The 16,477-nt window shown below is 41.6% G+C and overlaps 1 protein-coding gene across 1 annotated transcript; it reads left to right on the top strand.

Annotated features, from left to right (window-relative positions):
* Positions 1-3,672: 3,672 nt before the first annotated feature.
* LOC111217726 (supervillin-like) lies at positions 3,673-14,550 on the top strand. Its single transcript, XM_022739711.1, has 19 exons — positions 3,673-3,685; positions 3,773-3,971; positions 5,135-5,365; positions 5,424-5,509; positions 5,599-5,735; positions 7,256-7,403; positions 7,565-7,710; positions 7,844-8,019; positions 9,012-9,156; positions 9,529-9,847; positions 10,036-10,187; positions 11,454-11,556; positions 11,662-11,869; positions 11,964-12,097; positions 12,188-12,343; positions 12,905-13,048; positions 13,175-13,287; positions 14,098-14,253; positions 14,461-14,550. The coding sequence occupies exons 1-19, from the start codon at positions 3,673-3,675 to the stop codon at positions 14,548-14,550; spliced, it is 2,856 nt and encodes a 951-aa protein (XP_022595432.1).
* The last annotated feature ends 1,927 nt before the right edge of the window (positions 14,551-16,477 follow it).

Genomic DNA, 16,477 nt, shown 5'->3' with positions numbered 1-16,477 from the left:
TGTTCTGTCTAAAAGGCAACAGGATGAGGAAGGGACTGCGAGGAAGATCAATGAAGAGACCACAGCCACGGGACGTGTTCAGGTTACACTGGTGGACAGCACCTCTAAACTGCAGGAGACAACCAGCAGCAGCAGCAGTAAGGTAAGACACAGACATGTCACACTGTGACTGTAAAGGTCTGTGATGTCTTCAGCATGTACAGTGAGAACCACAGCTGCAGAATCAGTAAAGGGTAGCACTTTGTCTGCATTTTGTTGCTCCAAACTCTGTAATCCTCTTAGAGTCCGGTCTGGAGCCAGTGGGTTTCAGACTGTCAGCAAAGAGGGATAAAGTTTAATGGTCAGCAGAGGGTTGATAGTAGAAGCAGCAGAAGAGTCAACACAGCGTGGGGCATCCATCTTTAACCTTTTAAACTACACCGTCCCACCCCTGGGACACTTTGGTGGCACTGCTTTGGTTGTGTGTTGGTCTGGACTGAACTCAGTCTTCACACAACCTTGACAAATTACACAGCGTTTGAAAGCTCTATATCTCCTGATTCTGTCTGTGCAAGACAGAATAAACCCTAATCCAAAATAACTTTTTCTACCATGTCTGTGCCTGTGTGACTTTGGTTCAGTGTTTCTTACACACATTCAGACTTTTTGGTCGTAACATTTAAAGAATTACCTTTCAAAGGAGACCAAGGTTATGACTCTGATATGTTATCTGTTACTTTAAAGAATTAGGTAGAAGTTCAAATCAAGATGAGGTTGTGTTGCGTGTAAAATTAGTTTATTTTACTACGTTCACTTTTGTTTTCTTTCGTTTCTTTGAGATCTTGGCTTGATTAATCATGTAGTTATAGTAGTTAGTCAAAAACTTTATTGTCTTTAGCTTCACTTCACAGTGTTAAAACAGTGAGACAGGTGACGAGGACAAACAGCAGAGACACCTGAAACAGCATTATTAAAAAATATATATATATATAAACACTGTAAAAAAATAAAAAGTGAGAAGGTGAGATGCTTACAGAACTATGCGGGACTTATTTCAGATAATAAATCCAAACATTAGCCACATGCACATCCTCTGACCTCACTAACAGTCCATCACTCAGGCGGTCACCCTGTTATGTCACCAAAGAGAAACCTGTTCTGTTGAAGTCCAAAATGATTAGATTTTAATGGCTAAAGGTCAAATGTCAAGGTCACTGTGACCTCAGAAAACATGTTTTTGGCCATGACGCAAGAATTCGCATGCTAATGAACTGCAGCTGGACTGGATGGCGGAGGCATATAAACGTAAGGTGGTAATTCAAGTTTGTATTGTTTTTTTTGTTTTTTTGTTTGTTTTAAATGTCCACAACTAAAACTGTTGCGGTTTGAGGTCAGCGAGTTCCCTCTTCCTCCCATCCCCGAGGCGGGACGAGAAAAGGCCTGTGGTTAGATTTGGATATTTGTCATGCCATTGAAACCAGATATACTGTGGCATCTCTTAGCAACAGCGCTCTGGATTTGGTATGTGTTAAATGTCTTGAGATCAGACTTGAGTTACTGGGGGATGCAGGCTGGTTAGTGTTTACGTACTGAGATGGGTTTGACTGTCTCACAGGGGGATGTGGAATGTAAACAGAGTGATGATTCTGGTGGTTAAATGTTATGCCCCTTAATGACCTTATCATCTTAGTGGTGACAGTATGCGTGCATGTACATGTTCTCTTAATTATACCAACATTTCCATCTGTTGTGTTTACTTTTTTTATGATCTTTTCCCCTGTTTTCCCTCACTCTGCCTCTGCAGGAAGAGTCAGAAAACCCTCATGCTGAAAGTGTCAACGCTCACTGCTGGGTAAGTCTGTAATTGATGCTATGACTTGCATTAATCCGTCCAAATCTCCATCATGAAAACATCGATTTTTAGACTAATTTTTAAATGGTTTTAGCTGCTCTCTCTCCTAATTCCTCCTCTCTCCCAGGAACCCGTCTTTGCCTCTGTCTATTCTAGCACTACGCCCCAATATATCATGTGTTTCAATCAGGTAACTGCGTGAGCCGGTGCATGGCAGATTCATTTTTGCCTCTTGGTTTGCTGTGTTTTGTATGCAGTGATTCAGGTGGATGTGATATTTTTTTTTTTTTTTTTTACAGCTGACGTGTGAAAATTTCACTCTCGCTAACGAGTCGACTCTGAAGTGAGACATCACAGCTCTCGTTTCACAGCTGTTTCTGTCAGCGCTGTGCTCTGGTTGTCTTTGTTCTTTTGGGAAATCACTAAATATGTCACATCCCCTTCACCCCACCTCCCGGATTTTGATTTTTAACAACCTGGAACAAATGAAGTGAACCAGGCGTTTTGTTATGATTATCAAGAACATGACGCGCGTGTTTCTTTTCACGTGTTTCTCATTAGTTCCTGTTGCTCAAATGAAAAATACAAGTTAAACTTTCAAAGTTTTTTGGACACAATAAGTCTCTACTCATATATTAACATGAATGTCAAAGCAAGATAGAGTTTGCCGTATTTCGGATTTAATGTGACATTTTTCTTTCATTTAATTTTCTTTATTTTCTAATGATAATGTGCATTAATTAATCTTTCTATAAATATGCCAGCCTCAGCCAGAGGGCTCATTTTCAACTGCCAAGTTGATGAAATGTCAACAACAGGTGGTAAAAAAAAAAAAGACAAATCATACAAAGCAGCAAAAAGCAGCAAAACATTGATGCAACTCTTCAGTATATTCAGTGTATTCATCCCAAGAAATATAAATCAGCGCAACTCCAACGGGCAATGATGCTAATAGCTACATCCTGCACATATTAGCCGTGCAGAGCAGTACTAAGCAGCAAGACTTAAAGTGAAATGTTAAAAATCAATTGTATTAGTCTTAATCAAACTTTAGTAGTAGTAGTATTACAGTTTTCTTCTGCTTCTGTGTCAAAAATCTACTTTCGGTGTTGATTTGATGCCTGAATGAATCTTGAGTTTTTATAGCCTGGCTAACACCTGACACTCACATGTGTTTATTGTTCCTAAATGAGTCAGATTCATTCTGCTGTAGTTGTGCATCATGTCTAAAGAACTCACCTGTTTCCTTTATTATCCCTGTTTTCTGTTTCCATTTCATCCTCAGACAAATCTGTCCTTCGAGGCGCAAGAAGTTCCCTCTCCCACCAAGAACCCCACGCAACCTCAGTGGAGACAGAAGGTATTTTTATTTTATAACCTTTTTGATGTTTAAATCCACGTGAGAGCTCGTGTGTATCGTAACAGAAGCATTTCTGTTGCTGCGTAGGGTAAGGCAGTCGAGGATGGAGCGTTTCAGATGGACAGAGCCGAGGAATACGATGCACAGCAGGAAAGAGAAGAGCAGGAGACGGGACACACGGCCAGTAGAGGTGAGAGGGATCGCTCTGCTTTACTCTCCTTCTTTACTCTCATTGTCACCACACCACTACGCATGCTTTTGTGTTGACCACCTGTCTTGGATCTCCAGAGGCAGACACGAATGAGACCTCTGATAACAAGAGACCATGCACTGAAGCTCCAGTATGTGCATATAAAGGTTAGAGCAGCGTTATCTCAACAACACTAACAATACTCTCATTTCACGCTCAGCTCTAGTTTCCTGTTTGTTTCTCTAAACTGTTTGTTCTCTTGGTTTGACAGAGACCTCCCTTCAGCCTGCGATGGAGTTTGAAGGTAAGATATAAACAGCCGGTAGTTCGTCATTAATGTTATCAAAGTCTTCACTATGATCACGTTTTTTTCATTTCCGCCGTCTGCCAGCTCCGCAGAGCTCTCCACTCTCGGCGCCTCCACCTGAGGCAAAGGAGGAGGCGCTTGCGGATGAATCCGGCACGTTTGATGGAGGTTTCTACAGCGATCAGTCGTCTCCCTCCACCTGCGCCCCCCCACCCTGTGGAGACGTTGCCACCACAGAGAACGAGCAGGACCTGGCTGTCCTCTGCCAGACCAACACACCAATGTGAGCCTGGTTTTACCACAGATTGTAAGATTATTAAATGTTCAGTGATGTGCACGAGAGACGATGAACCCAACCATCTGTTCTAGGTATTTTCTTATTAAGATTAATTTGTAGAATTTATAGCATTTTATCAGGTGTCTGACAGATGTAGTTTATATGTTAGGGTCTCAAAAAGGTTTTCACATGTCTTTATTTATAATGATAGAACTTCACTGACAGACTGTAGGGCTGGTTTTAAAAATCATCCTATATTTTGACTCATCAGCCAAAAAATCATAATCAAAATGAACATATAAAGAAAATAGCTAAATCTGTGTTTTATTCTAAACTTCCCAGATGGCTGTCAGAGCTTTGTCATCACAGCCTGGAAATACACAGTATCATCTTATTTTCAAGCCCCCAAAAATGCAAGAAGCTCATAGAAGATACTTCCTTCTGATAATTGTTCATGTCAACGATATCAGATAAAATATTTGGGCTATTATTCATATATGTAAAATCATAATGAGTTTAAGACGAATAGATGAACAGTTTTAAGTGATAAGGAGGAGGCTTTTATGTGAGCTTGATAGATGGTTAATAGTTTTTTAATTTTATGAAACACAAACAAAGGAGTTGACCTAAAAAACAAAACAACTGTTTATATATTTATAATGAGTTTTCCTGTATTTTTTTTTTCTTGTTTTTCATTGTAGGAATAAAAAACAAAATTACATAAGACACAAGACCATAATCACATGGTATGGCATAAAAAAATAACATATATACAACTGTACACAATACCATCATGACAAAACAATGGCAGCAAGAAGTGTGACAACTGTGAGACCAAACTTGTATATATGTAATAAAACTCTTAAGCATAGATTAAAGCACCGGGTGGATTTTGATGCTCCAAAATTTAGCCCTGTTTACAATGACTTCATAGTTGTAATTTAATGTATAGTTAATTCATAATCATTAGCTTTTATTCATAATAACCGACTGCATCGTCATGGAGGTGGGACATTGGTAACAGTCCTGCCAATGTGAAATCTTATCTGCCGTGTGTGTGTGTGTGTGTGTGTGTGTGTGTGTGTGTGTGTGTGTGTCTGTCTGTCTGTCTGTCTACGTATGTGTGTCTGTCTGTCTGTGTGCGTGTGTGTGTGCGTGTGTGTGCGCAGACTAACTTCAGCAGTAGCAGAGCACAGGCGGTCGGTGCGTCCGTCCCGCAGGACTCAGGGCTCCAGGAACCCTCTGAGGGCCCTCGCTGCCAGAGAGGACATCAGGCAGGACTACATGGGAGAGAGAGTCAACACGTCTGCTGAGGAACAGATCCAAACAGAGAAGAGTGAGTCTCTTTCCGTTTCTTTTCATGTTGTCATCCTTTCTGCTCCTCAGCTCTCTCATTTTGTGTTTGCCCCTTTCCACAGAGTCTAAGAACTCCTCTGTGGCAGATTCACATCCTGTCAGATCAGAGGACGCCGTCTTCTCCTCAGATGCTGCGGCTACCAAGTCTTACCCTCCCTTCAGCAGCCTGATGCTCGTTCACATCAAAGGTCAGAGAAGACTTGGTACATGGGTCTATGTCCCTGTAATGTTCTCCTTATGTTCAGGTGTTTATATTAACCACTGCCTGTGGTGACAGGTAGGCGGCATGTCCAGGTGCGTCTGGTGGAGCCCTCAGTGCGGTCGCTCAACAGTGGAGACTGCTTCCTGCTGGTCACTCCCGAGCATTGCATCCTGTGGAGCGGAGAGTTTGCCAGCGAACAAGAGAAAGCCAAGGTACCAGCGAGACAGTTGCATGTTGTTTTCTCTGTATGGGATTTACAATGGTAATGATGTTGTAATTATACTGTATAATACATATTCCATATTCATATTTTACATTTCATGCCACATAATGCATAAAAATTTAGATGAGCTACGACTCTTGAAGCCAGAAGGAGCATTTTATTTTTACATAAAATACATTTTTAGCAGTATATACAGTAAAATAGATTGAATACTGTTTGTGCACTGATGCTTTGTGCTTTCAGTTCACACAATCACCAGTATTCATGTTCTCTTTTACTAGGGATTAAACACACAGGGTTTAGTGAGTTTACTTACCTAATCAAGCTGAACATATTCCAAAGGATTAACTCTGTGATATTTACTGTCTGTTCTCATTACTTTAAGTTACATTAAGTTCAACCCCCTTAGTAACCATTTATATGCGTTATATAAACATTTAATAAATGGTTTATAACGCACTATAATGTAGATGAAAGCAGGTAGAACTGTATGTTAATGTATTCATTCAACTATAACTCCTGTGGGCACTCATAGGTGGAGGCTGGTGTTATCATTGCTGACAAATAATAAACACTTAAAAACGTCTGGTTACAACTAAAAAGTGTTATAATAATGTGTTATAACCCATTTATTGAATGTTTTATGCTTATAAATGTTAAACAGGGGGACCTGAAGTCAAGTGTTATTTGTGAATTTGTTTCAGGTTTGCATACAAACATCATTTTCCTCTGTGGCGCAGCCAATAAAGATGTCAGACACCTCACACAAAGGAAATTGCATTCTGGGATTCAAAAACCACCTAAAACAATTGCAGTGTTTCACCAAACTGAACAGGAATTTCATCTGCAAACTGCTTTATCACACACTTTATTCTGACAGCTGCTACTGCCTTCATATTTACATTAATGTCACAGATTTTGATGGTTGTGATTTAGTTGTACTGAAATCTGTGTTAGAGGATGAGCTACATGACAAAGACAAAGGGGTCGACCAGATAAAGTCAGGTGAGGTGTTAGTGCCCTACATCAAAAAACTACTCTCTACACTTCTTCTATCACAGCTATAAAAGCGAGTGACCCCATCTAAATACTATGAAGACACATTTAAATCAAGCTGCTACCAAAATAAAGCATGTGGTAAAGTATGGTAACAATGTTTGCAAAGGCTATGTGGCTGAAATACTTAATAGACCATCTTGGCTTGTCACAGCAGGAGAAGCACAGCTGAAACACATTTCGTTAACGATGGCTCAGGTCCATCAGGTCATGACATTACAGCTGCTCTAACGAGTCCGAAGTTCTGCTGTGAAGTCTCCATGGTTACAGAATCTGATGGGCCACAGAGTTTGGTGCAGAACAAAGTTGTTTTTTTCTTTTTTTTTACTTCTTTCATCAGGTGTCAGGAACCATCATTTTTAATACCACCATTTCATTTAATCTGTTACTAGCCAGTGCCATACGGTGTGCGTGTTTTACAGTGGTATTAGAAAGTTGAGGTTTGTTTTTCAGGCCTCGGAGCTGGCATCATTCATCCAGAGCCAGAGAGACCTCGGCTGTCAGGCGTCCCAGGTCGTCCAGCTGGAGGAGGGGCTGAACTCTGACAGCAGCGTGGCCGCAGACTTCTGGAGCCTGTTAGGAGGACGGACACACTACAGAGGTTAGGGGTCAAAATGTGTAATAGAAAGAAATCATTGCGGGTGTACATTCTTACAGTTACAATTTTGTTAAGGTGATGTCACTGAGTGATGATTGAAAATGAAAGGCGTGTGTGTGCATATAGAGTGTACAGCGTGGTTTTTTGTTTGCTTCTATCTACAGGAGCTGGTGCACCTGAGGAGGACGAGTTCTTTGAGCGCGGCGTGGTGGAGTCCAACTGTGTGTACAGGCTGGTGGAGAACAGACTGGTGCCTCACGAACAAGCCTGGGCCTCCATCCCCACCATCTCTCTGCTGGGCTCCACTGAGGTGTGAGGATTTTTGTTGAAGGCTTTGTGTTGTTTCTCAAATGTAGGGATGTACTGTAGAACTCATAAATCATGTAAGTGCCTCTGTGTGTGTGTGTGTGTGTGTGTGTGTGTGTGTGTATGTGTCTCTCCAGGCCCTGGTGTTTGATTTCGGCAGTGAAGTGTACCTGTGGCATGGACAAGATGTTTCCTTCAGCAGCAGAAATGTTGCTCTGCAGCTGACTCACCAGGTGTGGGTCGGAGCTTATGACTACAGCAACTGTCGAGTCAACCCACTGGATCCCACGCAGTGTAACCCCAGCATTCAGCTGTAAGTTCACACTCCAGGCGATGACATGAGTAAAGCTTTTAGTCCGTACTTCACAATGAAAAATAACAGTGGACGCCACAGACAACAGAGAATGACTGTAAGTACTCACCACATGAATTGAGAATAGCTGTGCACACGAAGCGATGGATGCAACTTTAAGTTCACTGTGCATGCAGCAGAACCCCCATTAGTCTGCTGTGGGTCTTTAGTGCATGCAGTAAAACCAGAACAAATTGCTTGCGATTCCACACTGCACATGGAGAAACCGCAGCGTGTTCACGCGACATGCTGAAAAATCCCAGCATGCCGTTGTAAGTCCATTACACACAATGAATTGCAGCTGGTGTAAGACAGCTGTTTTTGTTTTTTTTTAAGTATTACTACTGTTCACTTTACAGCCTAATACAGTGCATGGCTGAAAAAAGTATGCAGACACTCAAACATTACATCCATATGCGATAGTTATTCTGCTGCTATAATGGCTTCCACTCTTTTCGAAGGACTTTCCATAAGATTTTCAGACAAGGCTGCAGGAATTTTTGCTTCATCCAAAACCATGAGAAGCAGCTCCACGCACAAAACGAAAGGGACAGGCCATATAGTGTATAGAACCAAAGGTTCATATTTTATAAACTCCAGGGCTCCAGAACGCAGCTAAATGTGTAAGTACGCAGATTATAGACAAATACACACATAAACAAAGGCAGGCTGATATGATGGCATAGTTTGCATGATAACATAGCATTATTTAAGGGCATTATTTAGGGTTTGATTCAGTCTGTAACAAAACAGTTGGTAATATTTTCCACTGTTTATTCTAAAGTGTATATTTGCTGTATGTCATTCACTCAAGAAAATAGATCCCATGTAAAATTAGAGTCTAGAGTGAGTGGTTTATAATAAAAACAACTCACAAGAATGTGTTAAAAATTGTGTTCACCCTTATTTTGGTTTCAGGACATTCGCTCACTCAGCTTTCCTTCTGTTCTCAGGAGGGGAGAGGGTCGTCCCAGCTGGGCGTTGTTCGGCGTCCTCTCGGAGCACAACGAGACGGCTCTGTTCAGAGAGAAGTTTAAGGACTGGACGGGCGGGAGTGGAGACAGGGAGGAGGCTGCTTTACTTAACAAGGAGACACAGGTTCATCCCACTGTTTAATGGTTCAAAGTCATGATTCAACATCAGCCATGTAGACGGAGTGATCAGAAAAAAATCACTTTCAGAGTTTAATCTGCTATGAAGACATTACTTACCCCCCCCCCCCCAGATGTTTTCCTCTTTTTTTCTGTTGCGCTGTACAACAGTAAGAGCAATTAAGCACACTGGGAAATGTAGGAAATCATTTGAATAATAGTTGATAGGACACATACTGAGAAAGTAGCCCACCATTCTCAAAATAAAAAATGGATGATAACAGTGTCCAAAAGTGTTTTTTTCTTTTATAAATTCTCATGTAACCACTCAATGACATTCTCCTCTCTCTCTCTCTGTTTGCTCTTCCTCTCTCCACAGTCCGTCCCAGTTCAGGCTTCCCAGTCCGTCTCCCCAGCATCAGACCTCCTCAGCCCCTGCGACGCTAAGGCTCTAGTGACGGGCCAGTCGCTGGAAGGAGACGGGTTGGTCCACAGCGTGCTGGGCGGGCTGGATGTCCAGAGAGGTCACGGTGTCATCACGCTGGAGGAAGGGCGTCAGATGGAGCTGAAAACGGTTGCAGTTGACACCTGGCACGTCCAGGAGTTTGATGACAGTGAAATTCCTGTGGCGAGCACAGGACAGCTTCATGAGGGAGACTCCTACGTCATCCGCTGGACGTACAGCATCAGTACTGTTGGTTAGTGACGTTCATTATAACAAGGGACACAACCTTCACACTCCTTACTTTTAGTTTCTGATGATAATGCATGAGGAGCTGCGGCTTATTCTGTAGTTTTAGTCAGTGCAACCTGTCTTGGACAAGGACGTCTACAACAAAAATGCCTGAAATATAAAAGTTAAGATTTTTTTCATTCTCTGCTGTAGATAAGACGAACAATTCGGAGGATGGTAGCAGTAGTCCTGGAGAAAAAGAAAACACTGCTTTCTTCCTGTGGCGCGGCCGTCACTCCAGCGTCAGTGGACGTGACACTGCGGCTTTCCTGTCCATTGGGATGAACAACCTCGAAGAATCACAGGTAAGTGCATGTCTTTCATCTATTCATACATATACATCTATACATACACACAACTACAACCTCCCGTTGGAGTCGTGACAAATCTTACTCACGTATGGTATAAAAGTACAACTTAGTCTTTTATGAGGCTTTATACATTTATTTCACTATATAGCAGCAAGTTAATATCACGCGGTCAGTAATATCAGTATTGATTTTTGAACATTAAGTATCTAAAAAAGGGTTGATTCTGTAGAGATGATCTTCTTTCCTTGGCTGGTAGCTCCGGGCTTCTATAGGAGGAACCACTAGATACAGATTCACTGATTGATTGATAACATTCAGAGTCATACAGATACAGCGTGCTGCACAGTGTGCTGTCAAATGCATCTGCAACTGTCCAAGCAGAATAAAGTAAAGAATAGATATGTTTGTAATATATTATATGGAGTTTATAAAGTGCAACGTTAAAGCATAAGCAATGTTAAGTAGCTCTTAGAATTCATGAGTATACAGAAGAGAATAGCATACTTTAACCATCCACATACAGTGTATCATCACTGAAGGCAAGCGGCGCATTCATGTATCCTTTAAGATAAGAGACACAACTGTTTGGTAACTCTCAGAGACCAGCAGCAATAAAAACAAGATAAAACAAGGTAAATGAAAAAGTTAAGATAATTGACAACATAAACATGTTGATGTAGCGTCCTCTATCGATACATAATAAATGAAGGCTCTTGGATGAGACAGGGAAACAGTGACAGTGTAAACAGTGCAGTATTAAAAGGTGCACAATGAATCAGGAAGTTAAAAACAATACAGAGACATGTGAGCATAGAAGAAGTATCCTCTATCTGAACATAAAAGGCAATTTAACAGTGCAGTATAACAGGACTGCATGATGAATGAAGGACTTGTTATAATAACAATCATTACACATGTAATATATATGTATGTAATAAAGTGTTGGAATGCATGGGAGATGGTGTTCAGGGGCCATGACAGATTTTATGTTATATAGATTCCCAATAATTTGATGTGGTTGACACCCTCCACCTCACACATCTCACAGGTTCATACAACAATAATCAAGCTCTGAAAGGAATCTATAGCTGCTTCTGCAGATGTGTCTATATGTCTGTGAAATGTGGAATACATGGCTTTTATTTACTCTTTAATGATAATAAATTAAATACATTTTTGTGCTTTTTCCAATATTGAGTTATAGAAGCTGGTACAATCAGGATTGTCGTTACAGCCTTTGTGTTTCTTATGTTCTTTAAGGTGGTTGTACCTCAGGGGAAGGAGCCTCCCTGTTTCCTGCAGCTTTTCCAGGGAGGCCTGGTCATTCATAAGGGCCGGCGAGAGGAGGCCCCCACTAACGCAGGTGCAGTAAATTCAGGTTGTTTTTAGGGCAAGTTTTCCGTCTCTTTTGTTCAATTTTTTCATGTTTTGAAATGTGACTTTTATTGTCTGTTTCTTTGTCTTGCAGTGGAGTGGCGTCTGTTCTGTGTGCGAGGGGAGCTCCCAGAGGAGGGATCTCTGTTAGAGGTGGATTGCTGCTGTGCAGGTCTTCGATCCAGGGGCTCTGTCGTCCTGCTGAACAGCCAGCAGGGGGTGCTGTACCTCTGGACAGGTTGTAAAACCCAGGCTAGCACCAGAGAGGTCAGCAAGAGGGCAGTGGAGTGTCTCACTCAAATGTAAGTCATATATACCAGATGGACTTTTAAAAGACTGTAGTCTAGCTTTGATCTTAACATTTACGAAGTAAAATGTGTGTTTTGTGTGTACAAGGTGTCCACCAGAGCTGGGTCTCAGCAAAGGCAGTCCTGTGAAGGTGGAGGTGGTAGAAGAAGGTTCGGAGCCTGCAGACTTCTGGACAGCACTGGGACAGATGGACAGGAAGGCCTATGACTGCATGCTGCAAGGTAGAAAACAAAGCTCATTTTGGTTCTCCTTAACCCAGGACATTTCTCACAGCATATAGTAAAGAAAATTACACGTCTGTCTCCTGTCAGATCCAGGAAAGTACAACTTCACACCTCGTCTCTTCCATCTGAGCGCCTCCTCTGGGAGCTTCCAGGGCGAAGAGCTGCAGAGTCCAGGCCGGCTGCCGGGGCTCGTGATGGCAATGCCCTTTGTCCAGGAGAGCCTGTACTCCGTACAACAGCCAGGTGAGAGCAGACACAGAACTTAACCATGACACCCAAAACCTTCTTCTTTTTCTCTTTAACTATATCCTCAAGTATGTTACAAGATTCACTGAAATATAAAATCAAGACGTCCACAACTTGAGAATTTGATTTAGAAAGCAAATGTATAAAATTTTCACAAACAATCATTTTTTTAATATTGAGCTTGAGGTCTCATTATTCACCTTGGATACAGCAGTTTGACTAGAAAAAGGTCCATTTACTAGATGTTTTCCAGTGTTTTCAGCCACATCCTCGTGGCCTTCATTAACAGATGGAGTTTGCTCAGGTTTCATTGAGATGGTTCAGTTATCACATGCCATAAGAATGAAATTATAACATATAAATAAATAACAAATATATGAGGTATATAATATTTTAAGACTTCTAAGTCAAAATCGACTTTTATTACACATCACTTTCTCTTTTTTCTGGCTGCCAAAACAAAAACATCCCACAGGAACATCAAAGCCTTAATCTAGCATTAAACTGATTTAGTTCCACTTATTGCCTAATGTTTCCTCTTTCTTGTCTGTCTGCCAGCCTTGTTCCTGCTAGACAACCGTCTGGAGGTCTACCTGTGGCAGAGGGGTCAGCCTGAGCAGACTGAGAGCTCAGCTTCGGCCTGGAGCCGCTGGCACAATGAGAGGAGGTGCGCCATGCAGACGGCGCTGCAGTACTGCAAAGGTAGGGGGGGGGCAGCAGTTGGGCAGGGATGGCGCGGAAAAGAAAGCATTGCTGGTGCTTGATGAGTTTAAAAATGTGCTGTTTTTTTTTTTGTTGTTGTTGTTTTTTTTTTTTTTTGCTCTGCAGAGATGAACCCAAGACGCCCACCTCAGGCGTACCTCATCTTAGAGGGGTCTGAACCTCTCACCTTCACTAATGTCTTCCCCCACTGGGAGAGGAGCCTGGGACCCCACACACAGGTACAAGCACCATGCAGGTATATGATTGTCATCTAGTAATGAGGGCAGATGTTGTGTATTCCTCCGGCGTATGTGTGTGGGTGACTTATAGCTCTTTCAGCCCATAATGTCTGCTTTATTATTGTCAGCCAGCCACATCAGCTGTCCACATAAATACAGTCTATAAAACCTGCTACCATTTATTTTCCTTTTACTGTCACTTTATTCATTCATCAGTTGCACTTTCCTGTGTTTTGTACAAAAGTAATGTATCTTGAAATTGCCCTTATTACTGCGTAGGTAAATGGGTTCCTTGTGCTTTAAAGTGCATTTACCTCTAAAAGGATTTCATCAGACTAGATTCAGGCTGCCACATTAAAGATGACTCAACTTGTCTATCAGGGAGAACTTTCAGTCTCTCTGTTAAATCAATAGGCAGTTTGCAGGCAGCTTCTTCACGCTGACAAGAGCAGATTCTGATTGTAATCACTTCATGTTATTTTTTGGCTTTAAAGTTAAATTCTAACGTTTTGGAAGATCAACAAAATGACGGTAATCAGTCTAGAAATACTGGTGATATTTTGCCTTCAAAAAACCATATTAGAGAGACTTTTTTAATGAATGAGTCACATACTGTGGTAACAAATGATTAAGTATTAAAGTATCTTACCCTTGACTGACTGACATCAAGTTACCTCTTTAAGCACTGTCTAAATCTACAGTACACATCTAATATCTCTTTGGTATCTTGTAGATCTATTTTGGAGTTTAATTATTAGCACTGTCTTTTTCCTCTGCTGTGTGTGTTTGATGTTTGTCGGTGCGTGTCAGGGCGACACAGGGAGGGTAAAGCTGACCTTGGTGCAGGACGCCCTGGCCCAGCTCATGAAGACCCAGTACCCTCTGGAGGAGCTGCTGCGGAGCCCCTTACCTGAAGGAGTGGACCCCCAGCAGCTGGAGGTCTACCTGTCTGACCAGGACTTCCAGGTAAACTGATGGAGGAGCAGCGCCAGCACCATGCAGTGATGTCTTTCAACCAGCAGGCCGCAGTGTTCACCAGATTTGGCAAATGAAAAGAGATATTCTCATGTTTATAATCTTATGATGAATCCTGAGAGGAAGTTTAGTCTAAACTTTATGAAATGTTTTTTAAATTGTTTACTCCATTATTAAATCACTACAATTATGTTTCAGACTATTTTGGAATTGAAGAGAGATGAATACGCCTCCCTCCCGAGCTGGAAGCAAATTGATCTGAAGAAAAGCAAAGGGTTGCTTTGCTAGACCGTGAGGACACGTGGAGGATGACTGACGCTCCTGTGGCAGGGACTTCCTCCTCCTCTGAGAAGGGAAGATGGCAGGGGGACATTACCCCCATGTTGTTGCACAAAGGACTACTCACAACGTAATAAAAAGAAGAAAAAAATTCACTTTTATTTATGTCAAATTAGTATGGTGTGTGGACTTTTTATCGGACATGGATTTCTCTGTAGCTATTGTCCAGAGCAAAAACAAAACACATTTTCCTATGAAACTTCATTTTATCTGTACAAATCAATGAAAGATAAAAAAAGAAAAGGTGTGTGGGAGTAAAAGGACATTAGTAACAAACTGTGGGATAAGGATGAGAAAACAAAGGAGTGCTTACAAAAGAGATCAATGCTAATAAACAATGTAAACAAGAAAAAAAAGGCTAACCACTTTCTAAATGTTTCCTCCACGATCGAAACCTTTCCATCAAAACATCTCTGCGTGTTCGGAGCTACAGTTTTTGCTTCAGTTCGTTTTCGATTAACGGAACTGCTGCTTTTCTTCCCTCCTCAGTGATTGTCACCAGAGTCTTAAAACAAGCGCTTTTGACTCCATAATCCATGATGTGTATTTTAACAGTTGTGTGTCATATGATGTACTGATGTGTTCATTTGTCTGCCAGCTGCTGGTGTACAAAGGTTTGTGCCATGCGTATTGTAGCTGGAGCCCGTGTGTTCATTATGGCTGTGGGTAATGCCTTATTAGGGCTCTTTGGGGATTCACTATTAGCTATGCATGAGGGAACAGGTAGACATGCTCCAGTAACATCCCTCTGGCAGAAAACAACACGCTAATTCTGCTTCACCTCAATCAACACACTGTTCAAAACATCCTCATAACACAAGCAAACACAAAGACATGCTGTGTCTCAGAACAGTGACATGAAAATCACTAATAGATGTACCTAGCAGCTCTGGGTCTGCTTTGATATTTGTATCTTTGTCTCATCCCTGGTCACATGTAGATAGAAACACAGTTGAATTTGAAAGGAAATTTTTAATAAAAAAAAAAAAAAAAAAAAAAATTGGGGTCTTAATTAAAGAACATAAAACAAAGTATGGGCCATTGACCTGATGATGGTGCTAGGCAAAAAAGTAATTGATCACCAAAGTTATTACAATTCATCCTCAGGGAGATGTGAATATCTGTCCAAATCTTTGTGCCAATCAATCTAGAACTAGTGCTCTTTCATGACAATCCAAGTTGTTGGTGGTGCTAGAGGAAAAGTCAGATTGTGGATCACCAAAGTCAATAGGATTCATCCACAGGGAACCATGAATGCCTGTCCAAATGTGTGCCAATCCATCCAGTAGATGTTGGGATATATTATTCTAGACCAAAGTGCTGGACTGACTCCCCAAAGCGTGCTGCTAGCACGGCTAATAACCTTCGAGAGGAAGAGATACCAGGTTCTCGGTTGGTAACAGCCTCCATTAATCATAATAGAATACAACAACTGAAAAAACTTTTACTCTGCTGATGTGTAAAACTACTGAGGCTCATCTCTTCAGCCACACAAGAGAACCCGCAGACAGGTGATTTGTAACAGCTTAGGAGTATCTGAGGGATGTTTTTGAACATCCACAAGTCACGTTGACCTCACAGATCATAAGTCAGTCAGGTTGGTCTTCCATTGGTCTGCTGAGTTGGAGCTCACTGACTAACTGGGTGTTATTTTCCTCAGAATGGATTAGCTGACTAAGCCTCCATGTGACTGTGCAGTGCTAGAGAGATTGGATTTAGGCCCACCGCTGGGTGATGGTGCACTCAAGAAGAAATTTCCAAAGGCCCTTTAATTGCAGGCAGCTTACATCTTTAACAGACCAACTCTAAGAACATCTGCACACACACACACACACACGTGACTGTGAATGTATGACATCTACTTTATAGCAATTAC

This window comes from Seriola dumerili, unplaced genomic scaffold (genome assembly GCF_002260705.1).
Source record: "Seriola dumerili isolate Sdu_G_001 unplaced genomic scaffold, Sdu_1.0 BDQW01000044.1, whole genome shotgun sequence".
NCBI classification, from domain to species: Eukaryota; Metazoa; Chordata; class Actinopteri; order Carangiformes; family Carangidae; genus Seriola; species Seriola dumerili.
The sequence above is the reverse complement of the archived record's forward strand: the minus strand, read 5'-3'. Positions and strand labels throughout refer to the sequence as shown.